We start from the raw sequence: 24,424 nt of genomic DNA on the forward strand, positions 1-24,424 counted from the left end.
GAGGGACAGAGAAAGGCGATGTAAGCCAGGGAATTAGTGCAGGGTGGTTACTGTATGACACCAGGGGCTCAAACCAAGTCTGGCCCATTGCACTGTATCAAACAGATGTGGTCCCCAGGACATTTATCCAGATCCACATAATCACGGTCCAGTCAGCAGCCGTGGTCTGTGATGACAAGGGTGTGGACTGACAACAGGATGAGGAGCCACCCCTGGCAGAAGGTTTACCAAGGAGAGGCAAAACAGATCACACTTCACCTTGAGGGAACGTGTAGTGATAGAAAGAACAATGAACGAAAGGTCTTGTGAAAAGTAGAGACATGTGCATATCCACTATAAAGTGCAGGAAGCTTCCCACTTCGGTACAAGGAAAGCTCTAAATGCACATTTGCCCCAAGAACCTGAGCTGACTGCCTGTCTGTCGGGAATTTGGAAGCCAATTCACCAGACGTTCAGATAACCCACAGTTTAATGTGGCCACGTATTAACATGCTGTCAAGAACCAATGGTGCATTAAACATTTACAAAAAAAGGCGACAGGACCAATTAACACATTTTGAATTTGGTTTTTAATTTCTCTCAATGTTGTTTCTTGCTTGCAGCTGCAACCTAAAATAAAAAAGGTAAATATTAGGAGTAGGCCATGGGCATATGAAAAGAATTTACTGGGCAACAGCAATCCTGCATGCCCTCAATCAAAATAGACACAAGACTAACTTCTTGAGCCAACTACGATGAACTCAGCATAAAAAAACAGCTAATAGACACAGGCCTTCACCCACAAATGGGCAATGGCCCGACACTATTAGCAGTTGGGTAATACTTTTTACTTTTTAATTTGGGTTCAGGCAATCCTAGAGACTGAATCCACTACCAAGTAAACCCAAGTAACAAACACGCATGCAGCTTGAGCAAGGCCTCCATATGATATGGAAGACCAGAAGGAATATGCATGATCATTGGAGTGCAAGAAATTACAAACTGCAATCTGCAAGAAGAACACAGAAGCATTGCTCTCAAAGACAGGGAGGTGTACAAGTATGACCTGGGAAGCAACAGTAATGTAGTGCGCATGCTTGTGCCTATTGACTACAGTAATCTTGGTTTGTCTGAAATGCGAATATCCACATGTGCCTAGTTACTGCCATGAAAAACAGCTGCAGGTTACTCATTTAGTGATCTGGTCCCAGGAACCCTGGATACCAAGAGGAAAAAAAAAGGAATGGCGGCCAGGAATATGATAAGTCATTTCATTTATAAATGCGCATAACATGGAATGTGCCTGGCATAATCATTGCATCTGGGAGAAGATTGAATAATTTCTCATGGGAGTGCTGAACTGAATCCTTCACGGATTGTCTTGTGAGGTTGGGGCAGGTGGGCGAGTCCAGATTTAAGTGAAAAGGAAGATTTTTTTTAAATATTTTCGGACAATGTTAGGAAACGTCCAGGGTGTGGCGAAAAGGAGGAAGGTTGTGCCACAACTTTGTACCAAGCACTGAAAAGCATCCATTGCGCCTGGTAGAACAGCAACTTGTGGGGAAAGTATGGATGTAAGGAACAGGGATGTTCATACAATTGGATGCATGGGAGATAATGTGTGGACACTTAATTTGAAAAATGTGCGATTGTGGGGATCCAATGAAGATTATGCCTAGCAGGGGAGATGGGAGAGACCAACACGGCTGCATTTTGAGCTATGCATAGCTGGTGGACTAGGTGTTCAGGGAGGCAAACATAAAAGGCGCTCACATAAAGAGCCTAGAATTGATCAGTGCCCTAACCACCGGTGCGGAAGGGCAAGCTGAAAGGCACAACCTTTCACCGACTAGAGTGACAGAGCCCAGCATGTTAACTTATTTGTTGATCAGTAGGCCAAACGATCGTGGCAAAAGTCGATATATAGCAAGGTTCTTAAACCACCCATTGCATAATCTTACTCTCCCTACCGAGTTCCTTCTCTTGACAAACTATCGAGACAGCCTATTGGCAGTACACTACAAAACCATACATTTTGGATTACTGCATTCAAGACTACAAACGCAAGCAGGAGATCAAGTAAAATCTCTGCGTCACAAATGATAGCATGAGCATAGCAGTTACCTGTCCAGCAATTCGGTCCAAGTCTCTCTGGCCTTGTGACGTTAACTTTCGACCTCTGTAATGAAGGAAGGCAAAAGGTCAATAGTTCTCTCCCTCGTATACAATGCAACGGGTTATTTAATAGGAGCTGTGTATTTTGCACACTACAGCACTCAAGTAGCATTTGAACACCAGAGCAACAAAAAGGCCATAGGATAATTACTGTAAAGAGCAATTGTGAAATTAGTCTAGTAACAGAACTGCAATATATGTAGTATACCATAATAAAAAACAAGTTAAACATTTAATCTTGTACCCGAACAAGTTCAATGAAAAGCTGATCACCCTGCCAACACAAATACAGACTATTAAGCAGGGATTATGGTATATGTCTTATGACATGCAAATTAGGTCATCGTTCCAATGAGAGCCTCACCCATTGGGGTCTTTTTCTACCATCTTGACTCCTTCTAGGGATTGCATCACTCGACGGGCCACACTTTTTGAGCCGCTGCTGAAGTGGCTGGGCATTACTCCATTGCGTTGCCGCCCACCATAAATTTTGGTCATGGAGCCAACGCCAGCACCACCGCGCAGGTACAAGTGACGGACAGTGGAAGCTGAAAAGGAAACAAGGGGGGCGGGGGGAGGGGGTGAGTGAACAAAGAACAAACATGAAGTACCTTGCCCACAAAAAACATCCGTAAAATATAGATTAACGAGTAGCAGTTTTATATGCAGCTTTCTGAGGAATTAAACCCAACACAAACAAATGGAGTAAAACAAGCGGAGTATGCACTGTCGAGTGGTGGACAACTTGCACGAGACTTCAAATAAAGTCTGCATCTCGTTTTTAATACAACAGGATTGTTACACTCCAATAGCATTCGAAGTCTGAGATTTCCAAAATCTGCAATAGTCAAAAACAATGTTAATTTATGCATTAAAATACATCGCTGAAACTAGATTCATGGTTTGCATGGATTTCTTACAGATGCCCATGGTGAAAGATTGCTGAAAGGACCTACCTGCTGAGCTACTGTTGGATAAGAAACTTGTTTCCATGGCAATGTAGGCTAGCCAACCTCATTATCGACTTCATACAGAAACCATAAAATGCCAGAAACGTGAGAAACCCTAGCCAGTGAAGTGCATAGCCTAACTGGGAGACCATTCTAGCACAATAAAGCGATGACAAAGAAAAAAAATCTAAATCAAGACTACCATTGCATTTCAGCCAATGGAGCACTACTCTGAAATGCACAATTACCGTCTTCACTCTTGTGTAAAGAGTGGATAGGTAACCATAATGCTCAATTTACCCATGGTAAATATTGATGCAAGCTACAATCTAAAGAGAATATACCACCGTTTATTCCCTTTTGTTCCATGTACTATTTACTGACACTCGCGCCTCATGAAACACCAGTTAGATCTTCCCGTCACGTGTACCGACAGAGTGGCTCTTTTGTTGCAGCTCGAAGTAGAACAAGAGATCAGTAGCATTAATTTGGCATAGAATGGATGGTGCTGGCAGAGTTTAATCTCGGACCACAGCATCACACTGTTAACGCTTAAGTGTATTGCCTGCGTGCAATACACCTGGTGGGCAAAGTCAGTATAGGCAGAGAAGGAGGTGTAAACCAACTGACAAAGCTGTAATCCCTTCACAAGACCAGCCATCCCTACCTACCCTCTTGTCCTCGCCAAGCGGCATAACATGTTTGTGAAGTAAATCTATCTTAACAGCTCACCTTACAAGAAGGGAATTTAGCTGTTACCAGAAACTAAGTAGCATAGTTCTTCTTGAAGCAGTGAGATCAAGATCCATGCCAGGTTGAGACACTTGATCGGACATGCATCAGAACACAACTACAGATAGGGCATATAGCTAAAAAAGCACTGTGCTTGTCAGCAGATGTCTCCGGCTTGAACAAGCCCATGGCACAGAAGTTTGTTCTTGAGGCACGCCTCATGCCTGCTTGCTAGGAACAGGACCAAGTTCCAGTCAGGAAATCCAAACTAAAAGCGGTTTTCGATAAGCAACTTTCGAAAGTATGGCCGTAATCAGATGTTGCATACTTCCATAAACACAAAATGAATAGTAGACCTACAGAACCAGTCAAAGCCAAAACGCCAGACCTAGTCTTCTGGAGGAAGATTCATGCACAGATTTTTCCAGTCTATCAAGAGGGACCAATTATGCTGAATTGTGGTAAGAGGCCTTTATGCTGGATACCAATGCCAGGACTGAGCAGGGTAAAAGAAAATCAATACACGCCATTCAAACCTCAGGTCCTGGAGGAGAGTGTATTCCAGGTATTTGGACTTGAGCCCACCCGAGTGGTGTTCGACAGATGCTCCAGACTACTATGGAGATTTACATTGTTAGGTTAGAGGGCCCCAGGTTGTCTGATGTACTTATGCACTGAATGGGAGTCCAGACTACTGTGAAAGTGCATACCCATTACGACCAGAGAAGGAAGATGGTAACAGGGCTTACACCCATATGGTATTCCAAGGCATTATTGCAGTACAAACAAAGGGCATGTGTATGACCTCTCAAAGCGCAATCCTGCTGCCTCAACTTGGCAAGGCTCCAGAAAAGCAGATATGCTGGGGGACCAGATTGTGAAGGATTACAGTGGATACTGCCAAATTCACCTACCAAAACAATTTTTAAGTGAAAAACATGCACTTGGTTCAACAGTAGCCAGCTGTTGAAAGTGTGCAGTCTACTATACAGCACCAAAACTTTCCGGTATTATCAGGGTTCATCGACAAACATACAGAAAACCACCCCTCGAGTGTATCTGCTTCTTGCAACAAGTCAACTCCCATAATTCAAATCATGAACTAATGCTTCTATTAGCGAAACATTCATTTCCGTCTAGACATGTTAATGTAGGATATTCTGTAGACACATTGTTATTTGTGGGACATTAGTACCAATCATGTATCGCTGCCGACTTCAAACCTAGAATGAACAATTAGGGAGAATCTACCATGGATTGCCGCTCTAATAGCAACACTAACATTGCATATTCAAAGTTAATTCGGGCTTCATTATAGTAAGCACATTTAACAGCTAGGAGATGTATTGCCAACTGTTTGAAGTTCTATCCAGCTCCTCTCTAATTGGCTGTATTGGAAACACCAATATTGGGTGCCACAATCCACCATCTAAACATTCCAAGTAACGTGTATATAACCAAGCAAATCTAACACACCAAGAGGGTGGACACTAACTTTTGGGCACAGGTTAGCAAAATTGGTTTAAATACAAAAACTTAAAACTAGGAGGTGGAATGATTTAAACAAGTACATTTTTTACTGATTTTGGGTCTATGTTGGATAGCTCAGCGGCAGCGTGCGCGTCTTGGAAGCAAGACGACACGAAGGAACAACAGGTTCGATCCCCGGGTCCGCGCTTAGAAACCTCTGGGTGTTTAAGCGCGTTATAAATACGTAACTAACACAAAAAAACACAATTACGCAACTAAGAAAAACAAACAATTCCTGTAACAGCGCCTCGATGCCTGCGGGCTGTGTGAGCGCTTTATAAATGTTAAATAAATAAAAATAAATATGTTGTGCGCGTATAAACGTACGTCAAAAAAATAAATCAGAAACGTTCTCGAGTTCGAAAAAGTATATAGCTTTTACTTGTCTATTGGTGCAAAACTTTAGACCATGTTCTACTCCAATAGAGGCAACCTTTCCAGAGTGTGAACCAATCAATTCTCCATTTTGAAAGAGGTTTACAGTGTCCCTCTAAAGATTGAGCAGCACCCAAACCAGTCATCGGAATATGGAAGCACGTCAAGATCTCATCGATACTAAACTAGGTCCCCACTCAAACATTCCCAGACAACCAAAGCCGGCAACCGGTTTATTCACTTTTCCGAAGCATAATAAAAGTGGTCCGACACCTGGGGGCATTATAACTTCTTGGGAGAGATTTCTCTAAACGCATGCCTCTAAAATCATCAGAAGCCAGTGGCAAGTTCAGGTCTGAGATGACTCACATGGCCTATACATTTAGATAAGCAGTGGTGACCGTACACACCCCTGCTTTAATCAATGTGTTAATTGGTCTACGATACTAAATCCAGTTTGGTATGGCGGCATAATCTTACATTGTTACCCAAATAATTTGATCAACAAAGGCATTGCAAAGACCTTGTTGATTGTGTTCATCGTGATTAACCAGTCATTTTTGCAAATTCTGTAACTCTCCTGTAAACTGGGATTAGGATTGTGTCAAACAATGCAGCTGGAATTCCATTCAAAATTCTGGTTCACTTGATCACAGTGGCGGGTAACTCATCTGCACCAGGGGGCAGATATATATTTTTTAATTGATTCATATTAAAATCTGCCACCTGGTTGCAATTTCTTCCCAAAGAAAAGGCTTGTGCCCAAGTTTCATCATCACAATGTGATTCACCTGGTTGAGAGTTGATCTTTATAAAGCGACAAAACCTCTACACCATTTAATGCCTTTAGCAGACACTTGCTGATAGTAAGATCACTAAGGGCATTTTCTAAACTGTGCAGTTCAGATTATCAGATTCTTAACTTTGGTTTAGTACTTCGCCACTGCACTCCCTTGTGTACTTAAGGAACCCTCTGCAGACCCTTCCTGCCCGGCTAACTCTCACCCAATCTCCATCACTCCTTTCCTGGGCAAACTCCTGGAAAAGCTGGCCATCTCCCAGCTTAATTTTCAAACTGAATCCGTTGTCTCCATGACCATCAGTTTGGCTTTGGAGCTGCCAGAAGCATGGAAACTGCTCTCCTGAACATCCGTGAAGACCCGCTCTCCAACCTTGATTCCAACACCCCTGTGTCCTCATCTTACTTGATCTCTCTTCTGCCTTTGACAGTCATCCATGCCATGATAGCATGGGTATCACTGATCAGGCACTGGCCCTTTTCAATCGACCCTTTCAGGTCCAACTTGGGTCTTCTCTCCTCCATCTCCATCTGTGGTGTTCCCCAGGGGTCTAACCTCCCTCCATGGCTGTTCAACCAATACCTGGCACTCCTTGCCCACCGCATTGCCGCTCTGCCCAAAACTTCAGTGCTATGCGGATGACCCTCAATTTATTTTCAGACTCCATTCCGCCACCTCTTCACCTTCTCTCATCTCTGCTATCCAGGAGTGGTGTGCCATCAATGATTGGCCTTAATGTCAGTAAGACAGATTGCCGTCATCAGCACACCTGCTTCCTCCTTTCGTCACTCTGGCCAGCCTCTCTTGGCCCTCTTCCCACTACGACCTCCACCTGTGAGGCTAAAAATTGCAGGGTCATCTCCAACTCCACACACTCCTCACATCCGACGTCTAAGTAGTCAGACTACCAGCTGCACCTCCTCAGGGGTATTCTTGCTTTCCGCTCCTTCCCCAGAAGGTCACTGTCTCCAGAGCTCACGTTCCCTCGAGGCTGGACTACTGCCAACAGCCTCTTCCTAAATATGCCTGCCTCTACTCTCCGCCCTCTGCAACTGCAAAACAGGACTGCAAGACCTGTCCTTGGCCTCAAGCCCGGGGATCGTATCCCTCCAGGACTGAAATCCCTGCACTGGCTCCCAGTGGCGGCAAGGATTATTTTCAAAACCCTCTGCATTGTTCACAAGGCCTTCTGGGTCCTAAATATCTTCATTAGGGTTCCTCGCTCATCCGCCTCCAACTCCCCCAGGGCCAGTCACTTCTCGAAACAAGTTGGTGGTAGATCTTTCTTCGGCTAGGGCCTCTCTCTGGAACAGCCTCCCTGCCTCTGAAACTGGAGGAGACCCACCTCTGGTTCCGTAAGCCCTCAGGACCTTCCCCTTTGCCTTCTCTCCTCTCCCCAGCCTATCTTCTGGCTGAAACAGATATTGCACTGTTTACCTGGCTACCCTCTGATCTCTGGCCCAGGTCGCCTCCCCACCAGTTGCACACCTTCACTGCCCCCTGGGGCACACTTCACTTGGGGAGTGTTTCTGTATCCCTACCAGCATGTGACACCCGATGTCTGCACTTACCCTCGCAGTTGCTACTAGCTGGCCTCACTTTATTTCACTGTTCATCCTAGGCACTCCGCCCTCACCATCCCCTCATCCCCCCCATCCCCTGCACTTGCAAACTCAATGTTGCCTGGCCTAGTAAGATCATTCGGTCTTCCCTTTGTTCCCCCTCGCTTGCCACGCCGTGAAACTCGTGTATAGGCGCGTTATAAATGACATATCATATTGCCCCATTTTACTAGCATGGTGATATCACATTCTTCTCTATCTGAATAACCAAAATGTTAATTGTCTTGTACTGTGCACTCTTACCATGCGTTCGATCTGCAATGGGAGGGTTGGGGTACATTAGTGGGATTGAAAGGGAGAAGAGCAAGGGAGCTTTGATGTGCTGTCGGCAATTTGAGTTCGGAGAAGCCAGTCACTGAACCCAGGTGCTTTTTGGTTTGGTAGCTGTCATGTGGTGTTGAGGTAGGATTGTGCATGGTATGGTTTCGTGTTGGGTGTTAAGTACGGGCAGAAGGAGGCATGGTTGTGCTTAGAGTGAGGGCGAGTATGCAGTATGGAAAGTTGGTATGGTTAGGAGCAACACATGTCCCACCCCCAACAATCCATCAAGGAGCAGAACCCAACACGGAAAAATTTACAAAAAAACAGATCGACTACCCCTCTCTTTAAGTCCTGTATGGGTCACGGGTGAAGATAAAGGTTGACCTGTACACTTTGTTAGTGAGGTTATCGCCCCAACACTACAGATGTTATACAATGGCCATTCTAGGGAGCACATGGCTGGCCTGAACAAACACCAATAAGGGCCACCCATGCTAACAGGGCAAGGTGCAGAGTACGGCCAGTATGCAAAGTTGGGCTGAATGAATAAGAGTGGTTGAGATTTACTGGAGCAGTGTTGGCTGTGCTCCCCGCCCAAACCACACTTACCTTTCCTGTCATTGTAGGTGGTCTGTGTCAGGCGTCCTGAGGTGAACGGGGGACAGCGAGTGGAGCTGCTCAGGAGGGAGCTGCCCTAACAGATGGCGGCCTACCCAGATAAGGCTGCCCTGGGAGGGGTGCTGAAGATGCAGTGAAGGGGATCACATGACAAGGTAATGGTCCAACCGGAGGGTGAGGGAGGCAGCCCCATTGTGTCGGGAGGGAGGAGCTGATCGGAGTGGGGACCGTAGGGACACAGAAGGCAAAGGAAGAAAAAGAAAAAAAAAAAGCCAGGGGGGGGCAGAAGCCGATTCCCAAGGACTGGCCTGCAACAGGTGATAAGTTCACCTGGAGGCTGAGATGGCGTCGCCAGCTCATGAAAATGCTTCAGGCCCAGTGCAGTGTAGGGGTCACGTCGCAAGGTTGCGGGCCAACCGGAGGGCGAGGGAAGTGAGGGGGCAACTAGTTGGAGTAGGGAGGGAGAAGTAAAGCAAACAAAAATAAAACAAGCAGATGCTAGAGCTCACCAGGCACGCTGCTCGAAAAGGGCCTAGATGGCATCCAAGACAAAGTAATCCAGAGTGGCTGTAAAGTACTGACTAGGTTTAATACCTCAAATTGTTTTCCCTTGTAGCATTACTAAACCCAAGTTTGGGATGACCTCTCCCCCACTCTTGACGCTTACCTGCAATCTTTACTATTTCAGGGAAGATGCTTTGGTTTCCAACATTGCAATAAACCAGCCGCAAGTCAATCAGTTGAGTCATACATTAACCAGGTAAGCAGAGGAAAAGCTCATTGGCCAGATTCAGCTACTACATTGTCCTGTGGCTGGATGGAGGTTTCCAGTCAAATGGCATGCCCAAATGACTACCTGTGGGCAACGGCTGGATGACATCTCGCAGCAACTGATCAGTTACAGCACCTCAACTATACGCAGATCGAGCTTACTCAGAAGATACACGGATTAAGTTAAATGTCTCGTCAGTGCGTTGCGTTTAAACTTGGCATGAAATGTCTATGCAGATGTAAAACGAATGGATTCATAAAGAACCTGCCCCGGCTGTTCACCTGGCAGGGCCTAAATAGAGGTCAAGCGCAGTAATGGAACAAGACACTCCTTGTCAAAATGCTTCGAAAGTTGGACCCGGACAATCGTTTCATTTCGAACGATGGAGATATTGCTAAAAACGCCCAATGTGAAATAACTACTTTGCAAAGGTCAGTTGAGAAAGAATTGAGTAGGGTCTTTGGATCCTACAGTCCATTTTCCACATTGGTCAAGTGAAAAGAAAAGGCAAGTCGGCGGTTGGATATCTGGATGGCCAACTCGAGCTATGTACTCACATCAGAAACGGGGTCAGCATGTACTTCCCAACTCCGAATACCAGCTCCACTCGGAGGGAAGAAAAAGCGTTAGATTCAAATGCAGCCCCTCCACAGCAGTCAACTGAACATTGTACTTGCCTACCATTGTCAGGGGCATGCTAACGGTGTAAAGGGAGAATAAATCTAATGAGGATATAAACCACAGGACAAAGCAACGCAGAATAAAAAAGTAAACTAAGTGACCAACTGTCAGCAAAACGTCGCTTTAACATTAGCCAGTTTGAAATTAAAAAAAAAAACATGTTCAGTAGATTTAAAAAGTAAACGCTTTTAAACAAGCATCGCCAATATCAACAGTGGGTTTTTGCGTAGGCATCCTTACACAAGCCAATGTAGGATTTGCAAATGCTTGTTTTAACAGGGCTTAGGACTCACATGGTGCTTATGAATAGTTGCTGAAGGCAGACCTGGATAAGATATTTATTACACCAGTAGCATGTTTATAGCTCCAATTAAGTCATTAACTCTGAAGACTACTTAAACAATGCCAGGCCCTTCAGTGCCAAGTTTGATGGTAAGGCTTCATGAAAGGGCTCTAAAGGAGCCGAGTAGGCTTTTTGGGAGGGGCAGGAACTTGGGGTGAGGAGGGCATAGGGCAGGGGTCCCCAACCTTTTGTTAGCAATGAGCAACATTTGAGCGTCAGATGAAATGGTGAGCAACTTCAGCACTTTGATGCAATTTATCGGCATTCAGTGGTAAAATGATTGGAACAAATCATATCATTTGACATTAAATTGGTATAGAAATACAATCTTTAGTAAATTAAGTGGCAAACAGTGCATTTCTAGGCACTGGGCCAGCAAAATTATTCAAAAACATTGAAGGATGTATGAAAATATTTGAGTGCTTGGAGTTCTCTCCCAGGAAATGTTCAAGAGATTTAATGGTAAATGTTTAAGCACTTTTTAACAGTAGCATTTACTCCTAAATATAAAGGCTTATTTTGGTGCTGCCCCATCTATCCCTCCAAAGGGATTATCAGGATCTTTAGGGGCAAATTGGGCATTTTTAGGAGAACAGGATGAGTAAAACTAGACAGAATTTGGTAGAATTTAAAGATAATTTCAAACAGGCTTTGTGTGAGGGGAGGGTTATCCACCTAAGAAATCTAGCAGAAAACAGTGCTTTTTAAAGCACTCAAGGTCTGTTACATTGAAGACAAGTGATTAGGAATTTTTAAAAAACTATTTCTGATGGATTTGGGTACTCTTTCCCCAAGCAATCCCCTGGGAAATATAGTTGTAGGTGGACATGCTAGTGGGCCAGTAACATTGTACACAAACTGGAACTTTTGAAGACCACTTATGTTTATGGTTGTATACCTCACTTGTTAAGTGCACTCCCATGACATGGGGTCAGCCTGCACTTCGAATGTTCATAACAGTGGCAGGGTCGACTTAGCCATTCATTGCTCGAGGTTGATTAATTCATTACATTAGTAATATCCGTTATTAAAGAATTTAGAAGCAGGAAAAATCTAGCAAGAAACACTATACTAAAGTAAAAATAATTTCTATGTCACTAAGAAATTATTTTCAGTAACATAAGTGAATTGCAATTGGTAGCTACACTAATTAAGTGTGCACAATTTGGAGCTCATTCCCCTTAGAAATCCATTAGTCAAATGCCAGATAAGCAAAGCATCATACAATGTGAATGTTCCCACCAGGCACTGCAATACAAGTAGTATGTAACATTTGTGCCAATTATGACACATAGGGCCCGCAAACACGAACTTCACATGTATACAAACTGGCATAAGCAAATTGTTTAAGAAGGAAAGTTTGAGCATGCATGCCACTTATTTGCCCAATATGTGGGCACCAGCTGTATAAAGGCACATAAGCTGGCAATTCTCACCAGAACACACAGGCATTTGGTTCAATTATTTTTCCAATTAATGCACTTCCGTACTAGAAAGAAGAATCAGAAGATGAAAATGTCTTCAAAGATTATGCAATTATTGTGGAACATTTTGGACCCAAAAATTACATTTTGGCAACAAACGCAAATCATACATGTACAAAAGATTGTATTCTTGATCCAGCCAGCGATGCACCTCATAGTGTACCAGAGTTTCAAGTGGCATAGAAATTTTAGAGTGCTAAGACAGAAATTGTCTGAATAAGGGTGGATTCAGTGGGGAGTCCTTTTTACTTCTGATTACAGAGCAGTACCATGGATATTCACATGGGTGGCCAGGCCAGCTTAGTTTCTGTGCTTCAGGTTCTCTTCAATCACGGGGGACTGTCTCATCTGAAGCCCCAAGAGATTACTGTAACCACCCCCTTGCTCCCTGCACCCACCTGGCCTGACCCACCACTCAGACCACTCTACTGTTGCTTCCACAGCTAAAGCGTCAATACCTAACAGTATGTCATGCCTGTCAAATAGGTTAGGCTGATTGGCTAGCCTTCCTGCACAGTTCTGGCTCAGGGTACACTGCCATTGTTGTCTCATTTCTGAATGTCCTTCTTCTTAGCCTTCACACAATGACCCAGAGCAACGGGCGAGCAACATTTTAGGGCCAGGAGAGCAACATGTTGCTCGCGAGCTACACGTTGGGGATCACTGGCATAGGGCATGGACAGACTATGGACGGGCAAATAGTCTCTCCTTGTATGCCATTTCCTTATCTGCATAATGCAATCGTTTCTGCGTGTAAGTGGCAGTTAAACACTACCCAACAGCCCAAATTAGGTACCACGATTTGTACAATAGCTAATATTTAGAGCTATGGGGCACAAGGCAGGACTGCACTTCTCAACTGGGAACCTCAGGCTGGAGCTGTATTCTGAGGCCTGGGGTAACAGGGCTACCCGCGTTTAACGGAATCCATGTACAACAGATCCTTTGTATCATTTGCAAGACAATCAGCTGTCCTAGCTCTTGCGATTGGGTTCATTATTATTTATGCAGACCTTTTCAGTGAGCTCTGGCAGAAATGAATACCCATAAAGGGATAAAGATACGGCAAAAATGATCTACTCCCTGCAAGCACTTTTTCACTATGAGCATGAATCAGTCAAACCTTCCTGCATTCTCTGCACCCCTTTTCTTTGGGCACTGAGACTAGTTTTCTCATGTACGCTGTTCCTACTTTTAATGAATAAAGATGCCAATCCAAGCTGTATGTAATATTTTTGATTGGTTTGTCATTTTGCCCATTTGGATGACACGTGTTTCGGCATTATCCCTTGCCTCTCAAATACGGGCATTTCCCTGCTATCGCAGTCCAAATTATCTTCTTTGTTGCAGTGCTATTTAGTTATTGGGGTTGAATCCCACCTGAAAAAAATCTCTTGCCTCACGCGTCGGATATCAGGGTCCCTGGAAATCCCCCTCCCCCAATAACTAAATAGCACTGCAACGAAGCAGATAATCGATAACAGGGAAATGCCCGGATTTGAAAAAGGATACCACCAAACACGCGTCATCCAAATGGGAAAAACGACAAACCAATAAATCAAAATTACAGTTTGGATTGGAATCGCACAGAAAAGGGTGTAAGCACACACAAAAAAATCTTCCCATTAGTGGAGGAGCTCATGGTCTCCGTGGTTGCACACACATATACAACACACAGAAGGATAACCAAATCTGAAACTATTAAAAAAAAAATACTCTGAACTGTAAAAACTATTACTCGCCAAGGTACAACTTAAGGATATCACCAAAACGTTCCTCGAAAATATTCACTTTGAGACAAAGACCAGCACACCCCATCTTGACCACTCCTCACCTTAACAGATTCCAGTGGCAGAACCGTCAGTGGAGTTTCTGCAACATTCTGAAACCAAAGGTATGAGCTGCTTAACCAAGAAGGGGGGCAGGAGGTATCTGGCTGTGAGCGTGACACAAGTACATTATCAATCCAAGGATTCGAGGTCCCAACCCCCTCCACAATTGCTTGAACATCAGCCCTCTACCAATGTGCATAACACATCACATGAAGTCAGTGTTTGAGAATGCTCTAGGGCCGACAACAGATAAAGTGAGACCAAATCTGTACATCAATTTTGTCATTAACCGAACTGAAGCTGCCAACACCACATCACAGCTGCCTTGGTCTCTCTCCAAATGTATCCTAAGCGCCTTAACTTAACCCCTCTCTTTCAGATCCGTCAGGGGACCCCTACGGCGGTGATAGTGTGCAGTATAAATATCCTGTAACATTAACATTTGGCACCCTTATGGTGAAAAGCATTGCTAACACAAAGGAGAAGACCCATGAGAACCAGAATACCAGATTGTCATATTGTAACTGGCAATGTTAGGTCTTCAGCCAATTAGCGGATGCATTCGCGATTGTGGAGTCTCGTTAGAAAGGACGTGCTTTTCTACTCAGCCCAACAGGGTGCCGCTTTCACGACCTGGGAAAGGGGGTGCGGGGGCACATGGTGTTTAACAGCCCGCCCGAGCAAAGAGTGCCTCAACTTGGGCTGTGGGCCGCACGAAAGCTATTCGCAGCCCAGGATTTGCCAGGGTGGACAGTTTTCTATCCAATAGATGTGCTACCGAAGGGTGGGAAAAAAAGTACAGAAAAAAAATGCCTGCCACCATTAAAATGAAATGGAAAAGGGACTTTTGGATGACGGCAGCAGTCCATGGAAAACGTGGCCGCCGTCATCCGAAAGGGGACCCAGTGCTGTTGTAATGGCGACTGGCATGTAATTAAAATTTTTCCCACCAGCGAATGCACATTCGCGCCAGGAAAGGCAGATTGTCATTTGTCAATCTTTACCATGTCCGATTTCACTCCTGTCAGGCCGCAAAACTCAAGGAAAGGACCTTCAACCTCTGAATGACGAGTCCAACGGGAAGGATGACTGTCAACATTTTTTTTAAATAAAAAAAAGGCACGTTTGGTTTCATGAATCCATGACTGGGCAGCAATATGAAGGCGACCTGCAAGTGTTGGCATGTCCCTCCTCCAAGCCACTGTCGCCCTGATCCCGCCAACATTCTTGCTTGCCTTCTCCCGAGCCCACCTCTCGCAGTCATTCCCGCCTGAGCCAGTCTTTTGCTGTGCTCTAAACGCGTTTTTATGCTGCCCCACTCAGTGTTCTTCCAGACATAGCCCTCGTTTGTGCCCCCCAACACCAAACCCCCAGTCCCATGACCCTCCCACCTTGAACCATTCAACCCTCATTTATGCTCCCCAGCCCCAATCCTCGTGTGTTCACCATCTCACCCTTTCTTATTCCCCCTACTCGATTACGCTTATCCTCAACCCTCCTCCTTTTGCCCCATGACCCTATCATCTTTTGTGCTTACCCCTAACGCTTTCTCTCCCAGCACAGACCCTAATGTGCTCCCACAAGAGCAAGACACTTGTGCTTCTCCAACTCAATGAGCCGCCCGGCACCAATCTACCCACCCACTGCCACACCCTAGCTCATCCCCCAAACTTCCCTGCCCAAAGTACCTCACCCATATCTACCCACAGCCTACTTCAACCCGGCCTAACCACCCACCAACCCAAGTTTACACATGCTTACCATGCCAACCCGCCTCCCCAACCAATGTCCCCCGCTCCCTCACACATTAGGTCACCCCTGAAATAACTACTTTAAAAACTCTACACGCCTGCAAGTTAGTTTGCTGAAACTAACATTAGTAATAGAATTTAACTGACTCATACACAGCAGTGAAGAGAAATATGCCTGCAAACTAACTTGCAGACATTTAACGGGGCAAGTAGACCCATGCTTATAAATGGAAAATTCAGTCAACGGCACAACGATTTGTTTTGCCAATGCGTACCTTAATATTTTTCAAATGCTCGTTTTTATCCATCTGCTAGTTAAGACTGAACAAACCCATGTACATTTGATACCCACTGCCCACATAGCCAGTGACTCCGCCAGTGACTCCAAGCAGTACACCATTTATATGAAGCAAATTCCTTTGTGATTGTGTTCAAACCTTATGCACAACAGAAATGGAATTATGTAGACTAACTATAATTTCAATTATGCATAAATTCTGTAAAAAGTATATGTTCATGCCACAATTTTCTTGGTGCAAAATTCGGAAATCACTTCCACTATATGCGGGCGATCTACTTACTAGAACAGCAATGAGCAGAGCCCCAATATGACCCTCTGAAACTAACATTGTTTAGGCAGTAGGATGCATTATGACAGCAGAGAATACTACAGCACAATTTTTTTCTTTTTTATAAAGCTCAAAGCGGCCGGGGGCATCATGGCGCTGTTACAATGATGCTTACACCATGTCTGGTTCTTGGTTATAATAAACCCTTTGCCAGACAGATATGCACAATGTAATGACAAAACCATTAAGATGACAAGTGATGGTGAAAGGTGCCATGGTACATGAGTGAAGTAGCAGATGTAGAGCTTGTGAGGCCTAGGTACGCAAATGTGAGTGACTAAACTAACAATGCAGAACAGCATATGAAGCCCCCCTATCCTTCTGTGAGGACAACGTATGGGGGCTCACTGGAGTGATGGGTGGGCTAATTGAAAAGTTCAGTTTTGAGCGATAAAGATCTTGTTTCGCAGGTATTCCAGGTAGGGCATTCCAGTGTTTAGGAGAAAGGATTGTGAAGCAGGCCCCTCCTGCTCTGCCCTTTTGAAGGTGGGACCTTTTGGGTCTGGCTGATGTTGCTCTAGTGATCGTCTGTCAGACACGGGGGGGGGGGGCAGTGTGTGGAAGACATTTATGTGTTAGTGTATAGAAGAGTATTCCTTCTTTGACTGGCAGCCAATGTGCTTTTTCTCTGGCACTGGTAATGTGCTGAGGGCAACCCTGATCACATTATTTTGAATCAATTGGAAGTCGGTTGAGATTTTTTGTGGACATGCTGGCAAATAAGTATTAGTTTCGTATCGAAGGACGCCGAGGATGCAATGGCGCTGACTTGGCGAGTCATTGAGAGCGTGGAGGCAATGTAAACCCCTAGGGTTTTGACTGCTGCCGAGAGTGGAATTTGGGAGTGGTCAATGCATATGTTTTACTGTTTGTCCAGCTTGAGCATTTCCCTAGGGCCTACCACGAGGAGCTCAGTGTTATCCAGGTTGAGGCATAACCCATTGGCTGCCATCCATGCGTGAATGGTGGAGTAGATTTTACATAGTGCTTCTGCATCTGTTTCATAAGAGCCAGTGAGGGGAATGAGCACTTGGGTATCAGCAAAGTTTGTGTATGCTATGCCAAGATTGTCCAAATAGTTGAAGAGCGGCAGGGTGAAGCGATTGTACAGTGTAGGAGATGTGCAAGAGCCCTGTGGGACTCCAGTGTATGGTGGTAGAATTAGCACGAGCCTGGTCTGAGAATACCTTCATGGCTCTTCCTTTGAGGAAGGAGGTAACCCAGGCAGTGGAGAAATGGGCAGTATTAATGAGCTGTCTGCAGAGTGTAAAGTGGTCCACCAAGTCAATGCTGCGGATGTTCTCAGCATTGCAACTTTGTAAATATGTTGCATTATATCTGTTCTTAATGCTGTGGATGAGCCCAGTTCTGTAACCATATCTGGACTCCACCTCGCAATATGTAACCCAAGCTATACATTCCTCTTGCTGCTCCTGTGCCCTGCTACCCGTGGGTTAGGTGCGCATTACAAATAATAAATCAAACTAAACAAAAACGCTGCGGACAGGTTAAGGAGGAGGAGACAGGCAAGCTTTCCTTCAATATTTCAGCTAGGTGGTTTTTAAGATCCAAGAGGGCAGTTTCAGTACCATGACCAGGGCGGACTGCCTCTTCCATAGGATATTGTTGGATATTATATGCCGCTTTGTCCAAGTTTTTTACCACATAAAGGTTACAGTGGTAATGGGTCTGTAGTGGTTTGGCGATCCCGGTTCTAGGGAGGATTTCTTCAGAGGGTGAACCCATGCCTCCTTCAGGCAAGCAGGAACAGTGCTGGAAGCGAAAGGCATTTATGCATGCTGTCAGGAAGGGCGTTGGTTGCAGCCTGATGAGATTGGCCGGGCAGGTATCACCCTTACAATTCAAAGGTTGTTTTTCAGGATGGCATACTTCTAATTCAGACACATCTCGGAATGGGGAAAGCTTATTTTTATTCCTGTGGGGTGAGGATTGCCAGGTGGTGGGGTGCGCAAGGCCGATTTGGGTAGGGAGTCGGAGTGAGATTTGATTTTACCCTTTAAGAGTAAATTTTGAGCATAGCAGACTAGATGCTCGACCAAGATTTGTCTTTTATGAGGTCTTGGTTGCTGGTGTCTGGTGAGGCTAGCTCCTTAAAAGCGTGTGTCTAATAGGGCTACTAGACGCCATGCATCCCACACAAACCTGCACATTCTACTTTCCACCTACTGATACTGCAGTGTTTGAAATGTAGGAGATCCTGTTAGCTTAAAACCAAATTACCAGGAGCTACTTTCGACCACAGGCCAACTGTGGCCTTATAAACATGCATGTGACAATAACTCTGCGCTGATTATTCATTCACACTTCAGGGGACTGCCAGCTACTACCTGCCATCACTGAACACACCAACAGCACACAACTGTACAACACTTGCGGCGGGTTGTCTAAAGCCCTTCAGCAACAGTCTCAAAACTAATGACTAGACTGTTAGCAAGCCAAATACGTAGACATGGTGCTCCCCTCTGATAAAACACTTTGCTTGAAAAATCATACCAGCACAGAACACTGGTTCTACCTTCCCGAGTTAGGTTTTTACCCCGTCTCTCCTCCAATAGCACCTCTACAATGACAATGAGGCTGCAAAGACGTCATAACTTGCAATACAAGATCATTTTACATTATAACCGGGGCCTTCAAGTCAGCAGGTGAGATCTGCCCATTAAGCTATCCCTTATGACACTGGGCCCGATACCAACTGACAACCAAGTGATGCACGATTTATGCAGGAACTCTAGTGACCCAGGGTAAATACTAAAGCAACATAAGGGGAGGAACCCTGTATTTTGTACATCTCTCCACCCTACTCCCTCATTCTAAATAGAAGGTCCAGTGAACTCAAAATGGAACTCCCGACACCCCTGATGTGCAACCAAACCCTGCTAATACTGCACCAGTTTTCGCATCTATATTTGGGGCCCAAATCCTGAAGTGTTTTATAATGGTGCAATCCCATAGGAAAACGTTCATAACGGTCAACATGAAACTCCAGATACCAGATCAACTGCCAACAGTACGTATTAAAGAGCCAAGCATAGCTAATAAGAGAACTTTAGCCCATTAATTACCGAAATTAATAATTTCCTGGGTTTGTTTGTTCCCCGCGCCCACCCGACCTCCAAACTACCCTTTCAACTAGTGTGGACCCATGGAGGAGGTGATCAGTTGCAAAAGACTAATGACATCACAGATCATACTAAACTCTAAAGCTGAAAATGGACGCCCGTGCATATACTTTGGCCGTGTCATTGTTGACATCTGTGGGTGTCACTTCAAGAATGGATGTAGGGTGTGCGATTACTTCTGATCTCGTCGCCGAGCCTGGAATCCCTACGGTTCCAGACCTTGCACCTCTCCAACCTTATAGCCATGTTTTGACCCACAACTGTGATGGGGGAAATAATACCCAAGAAACCTGCCCCCAATGAAGCCCCTCACTCTGCTAAAACTTTCTAACATAACTACACGGCTGTATGGATGTTGTAAATGGCCAGCAGAGGCCAATTATTTGGGCTTGTGCACAAAAGAACCGCAGGTTTGGGCCCACAGGCGGATCTTTGGGGGGGGGGGGGGGTATTGATGACATTCCAGCACCACCCATTCACTGCGAGTAGAAAACTGTATACCAACTCCTTTGGACGAGAAGGGCCCAGTGAATAGCATTTGCCAGTGTAGTATTGTTTTGGCTGAATTTTACCAACTCAAGAAACTGGTTCTCCCATCTGATTGACCTTGTGGGCAGTGGTAAAAGCAAGGAGGGGCCTTCGACTGGTCAGGGGGGCCAAAAAGACTAAAGTGAAGGAGGGTCTGCCTGTGCCAAACATCGGCCTTGATGACACTGCCACCAGAGATGGAGGACTGCAATAGGCTTAAAATACCCATTTAACAGTGGGAGTTGAGGCATTCACCCATGCCCACAGCTGGACCAGTCACTGCCCCTTCTAGTCTTCATTGCTGCACCCCTGGGCTGAATGCAATCAGAGTACCCAGGGCAAATATACCAGAAGAATGCCCCAGCTGGGTCATGCTTTTGAGAGTCTGACAATAGTAGGCAGTTTCCACAGGGAAGCAAGTCACCTCAGCTCCAAGGTCCCTCTAAGCTTGCTCCAAACTACCATGAACCCAAGGTCTGCAATGGATTCAGGGGATGCACATTTGTCAACCGGGATCAAATGTTGTATTAGGTCTCGCTCCCAGAGGCCTACTATGCACGACTCCATCAGAATCGATTTCAGACTTCCATCTAGCTGGGGGTATATTACACTAATGAACCATGCGGGCCTCCCTTCAAAATCGGCAATTGTACTCACTCTTCCTGTGACCATACCCCCCATTGGTCTGTTCGCACAGAAGTAAATGTTGCCCCCGCTGGGGAATAGGCCCTCAAGAGAGAAGTCCACCAGGGTTCACGGTTCTGAGACACTAACCAGCATTTCTGCCGTAACTTGGTTTGAACACAGCTTTTATGTCATTGCCAGGTGATGTACTCCAATGGGAAAATTGTGTGACGTTTTTGTACACTGTTTGCGTGCTTGTCAAATTTTTATGGCTTCACAGACGAAAAATAAATGTCAATGAGGATTACAAAGTCCAAACTGGTTTAAGTGGCAGCAAACCGGCCTTGATGTAAACATGAAAATATAGAGCCGTCTATCCAATTTTTACACACACACACACACTTTCACCCTTACCAGCTCTGGTGTAAAACCAGTTCTCATCGTATGGTGCCAGCTCTTTGTGTTTTGCCAACTTGACGGTGTCCACCCATTCGGGGACTTTCAGTTTTCCAGATCTAGGGTAGCAATAAGCAGACGCATTACAACGAAATTAAGGTCATTTGTTTAGACAAGCCAGTTAGATGAACAGACATGGATTGGGACACAACAGCATGTGGTTAAAATAAATGTGTGTCGTTTGTTTTAATGAAGGTGGCCGCACTAAATGTTACAAAATAAATAGTATTTCAGAAAACCGCAATAAAATTAGTATACCGATATTACTCACTTTTTTAGGAATGCAGACAGGGCTCGGACGAAGTCCTGCTGGTTCACGTCCTTCACTGTAACGCCAGGCATCTGAGAAGATAACAGCACTGAAGTGAGTCGAGAGTGTACAAGTAAATACTGACCAGTTCGGGGTTCGAAGGAGCTGGGAGCCATCTAGCTCCCGCTTGTAGCCAAAAAAAGCCTGGTTAGGTCGACACCCAACAGCTACTTTTGGCCCCCAAGGCCAACTGATGTCAAACAAATACATCCGTTTGGGGCAATTTATAAACATTAGGAGGCAGCTTTACAACATTTTATGCATAAGAGATCATAAATAACGGACACGATAGGTTTTCATCTTATGTGGAAGTGAGATGTGCGCTACTATGTACTAGCCCCTCATTACCCAGCGGTAGGCTCCTGGTAAGTGCTGGATTCCCAGGAGCTGCTTCTAGCTGCCCACTTGTCTAATCTTAATTTCGATCCCTGCTAGGTTATCCCAAATGGCGCACTGGCGTAGGAGGAGCGGAGCAAATCAGTGCTCCACATTGAGCATCAATGCACAGCAGGGAGTCACCCACCTTGGTTAGTGAAACGCAAACCAGCTTGAATCTGATGCATACCAATAATAACACTTGTCTTAACCTATTTTTGCACTCTTACTCGAAATGATTGAACCCAAGTAAATGTTCATGAACACATTCATTGGCCCAAATTTAGGCATAAATTGCCACAAGTTACACCAAGGTTTTTATTTGTTCTACTAGTGGATCCTTCATGAATATTCAAGTTTTAATAAAACCAGTATGTGCATCCAACATTTCAAACCCAAAAGCAAAAGGGAACCTGCCATTAAGATGACACTTATTTTTAGGTTCCATGTGATAATACCCCTGCAAAAATGTTTATGGCACTTTTTTTGCAATAATATTACCATATGAAACCTGCAGGGGATACCCCCACTCCCATTTACCCCATATATTGTCCCCATAAATAATGTCGCCTATGCCATTTCCCAGCAACTATAATGTATGACAACATTATCTACAGGGGTAATATTACCTGAGACCTTATTTTTATCAGTAAAATGATCATTAAGTACATTAAAATTCTAACCCTCCCTTCTTCACAGCTCTTGGTTAAAAGATAGAAACAGTGAACATGTTCAAAACACGCAACCCTGTGCGCACTGCCAAAGCTATACAACAAGCATCTTTGTGCCATCTTTATAGCAATCAAATGTGTCCAACGCAAGTCTTAACGCCCTAGTCACTGTCAGTACACACTTCATATGTTGATATCGGCTCATATAAAGTACGTCTTTTAAACAAAATCAGTAAAATAATATTGGAGGGCAATGGTTATAATCGTCACTGGTGCGCAACATCGCAGAAAGGTGCTTAAAAGAGCTTTTGATGTATTTATTCCCTTTAAACAATGAAAGGCTAAACTTCAAGATAGTGTGTTGACTTGTGCAAAACAAATCCGTTTATGTCACTTCCTACATCTAATCAATAACAGCCCTGCAGTAACAAAAAGAAATATGTGTCGTCAAGCTGCTTAACATTCGAAAGAGCAGCCTGAAAAAACACGCTTCCATTACGGAATTTCACCATTCATCTTTCTTGTCACCCTGCACTGAACCCGCCGCAATCAGTTTCTGAAATGGAGGCAAGATTGCTGCAACGTACCCTTTCTAGTTCTGCCTGCCAGATACTTCTCCCTGCACCCTACGCTATCTTGCGTAAATAGGTAAACTCAGACGTTCACTCTTGTATACAGCGAAGCGCCGTTCGGAAAACACATGGCAAGCCAAAGAAAGGATGGTGAAGTTGAACAGCTCAATGCATGTGCTCCCTCTGCAGTCCAAACTATGCTCACTCGACACCCCTTCGCTGCCACTGCCCCAAGACTCTGCGGGCCCCATTCCCAGCTTCTAAATGCTCGCTATAAAGCGCCCCGTTCCACAGAACAGCCATCACCTTGCGTCTCTCCTGCTACCGGAAAGGGAAAAGGGAGAGCACGGGGTTTACAGGCCACTCAAGAAAGGGCGAGCATGGGAAGAGAGCAAATGCGTCACTTCCCTGCGCGAGAGATGGCATAGAAATAGAGAACAGACAAAAACGAGCCCTCTACAAATACACCATATATAAAGCTTCATTGGGCACAGCAATAGATTATGACACAGAATTATGGCATTATACAGAGAAGGCACCAGATTGTACCTAGTATGAATTCATCGCGACGATGGAACCCACCGACTTGATTATATAGCTAGGTCCTTTAAAAACACACGTTTTATTACACTACTCATCAGTAATTTATTTGTCGCCAATCAACTGCATCATCATCGATATGTCAGTAACCCAATCTAGTCACTTTTTCCGCAACTGATGGTTATCATGTGTACGAACTAAGTAGGGCACGAACAACGAATCGGCCACTACGCGCTTACAAAAGACATGGGCCGCCTAGCCCAATGAGGGCTCTCGAATTCCAGCTCTCGTTGACCAATCATCCCTCAGAGAGCTAGTTGTTTTTCTTCCAACAAACTTTATTAAACATATGGGACAAACAATAGATACGCCGCACATATACCCACACAAAGTATGATTCGTGAGATGCTCGCTAAACTCTACTTTTCTGTCCATTTGGGGACATGATTTTGTTTTTCTGCACTATACATCCAGTACAAAGGAAAAACAATATACCACGAATGACACATCAAAGCCAAATTAGCATCCACTGCTAGAATGGGAAAACAATGCTCTGGCCATGGGGGCAGGGAGGAGGAAACACCTTGAAAAAAAAAAAGCCTTGGCAATGCCAACAGTTTTAGCTTTTGTATAGGCATGAGAAAGTCATACAGACACTGCTGTAGGGATAT

The 24,424-nt window shown here is 44.8% G+C and overlaps 1 protein-coding gene across 1 annotated transcript; it reads right to left on the bottom strand.

Annotated features, from left to right (window-relative positions):
- Nucleotides 1-550: 550 nt before the first annotated feature.
- RPS19 (ribosomal protein S19) lies at nucleotides 551-23,661 on the bottom strand. Its single transcript, XM_069640889.1, has 6 exons — nucleotides 23,520-23,661; nucleotides 21,557-21,627; nucleotides 21,244-21,344; nucleotides 2,519-2,702; nucleotides 2,104-2,158; nucleotides 551-609 (listed from the first exon to the last, which is right to left on the bottom strand). The coding sequence occupies exons 2-6, from the start codon at nucleotides 21,625-21,627 to the stop codon at nucleotides 580-582; spliced, it is 441 nt and encodes a 146-aa protein (XP_069496990.1). The 5' UTR covers nucleotides 23,520-23,661; the 3' UTR covers nucleotides 551-579.
- Nucleotides 23,662-24,424: the final 763 nt, after the last annotated feature.

Source organism: Ambystoma mexicanum, chromosome 1q, assembly GCF_040938575.1.
Source record: "Ambystoma mexicanum isolate Mex_15411 chromosome 1q, UKY_AmexF1_1, whole genome shotgun sequence".
NCBI lineage: Eukaryota > Metazoa > Chordata > Amphibia > Caudata > Ambystomatidae > Ambystoma > Ambystoma mexicanum.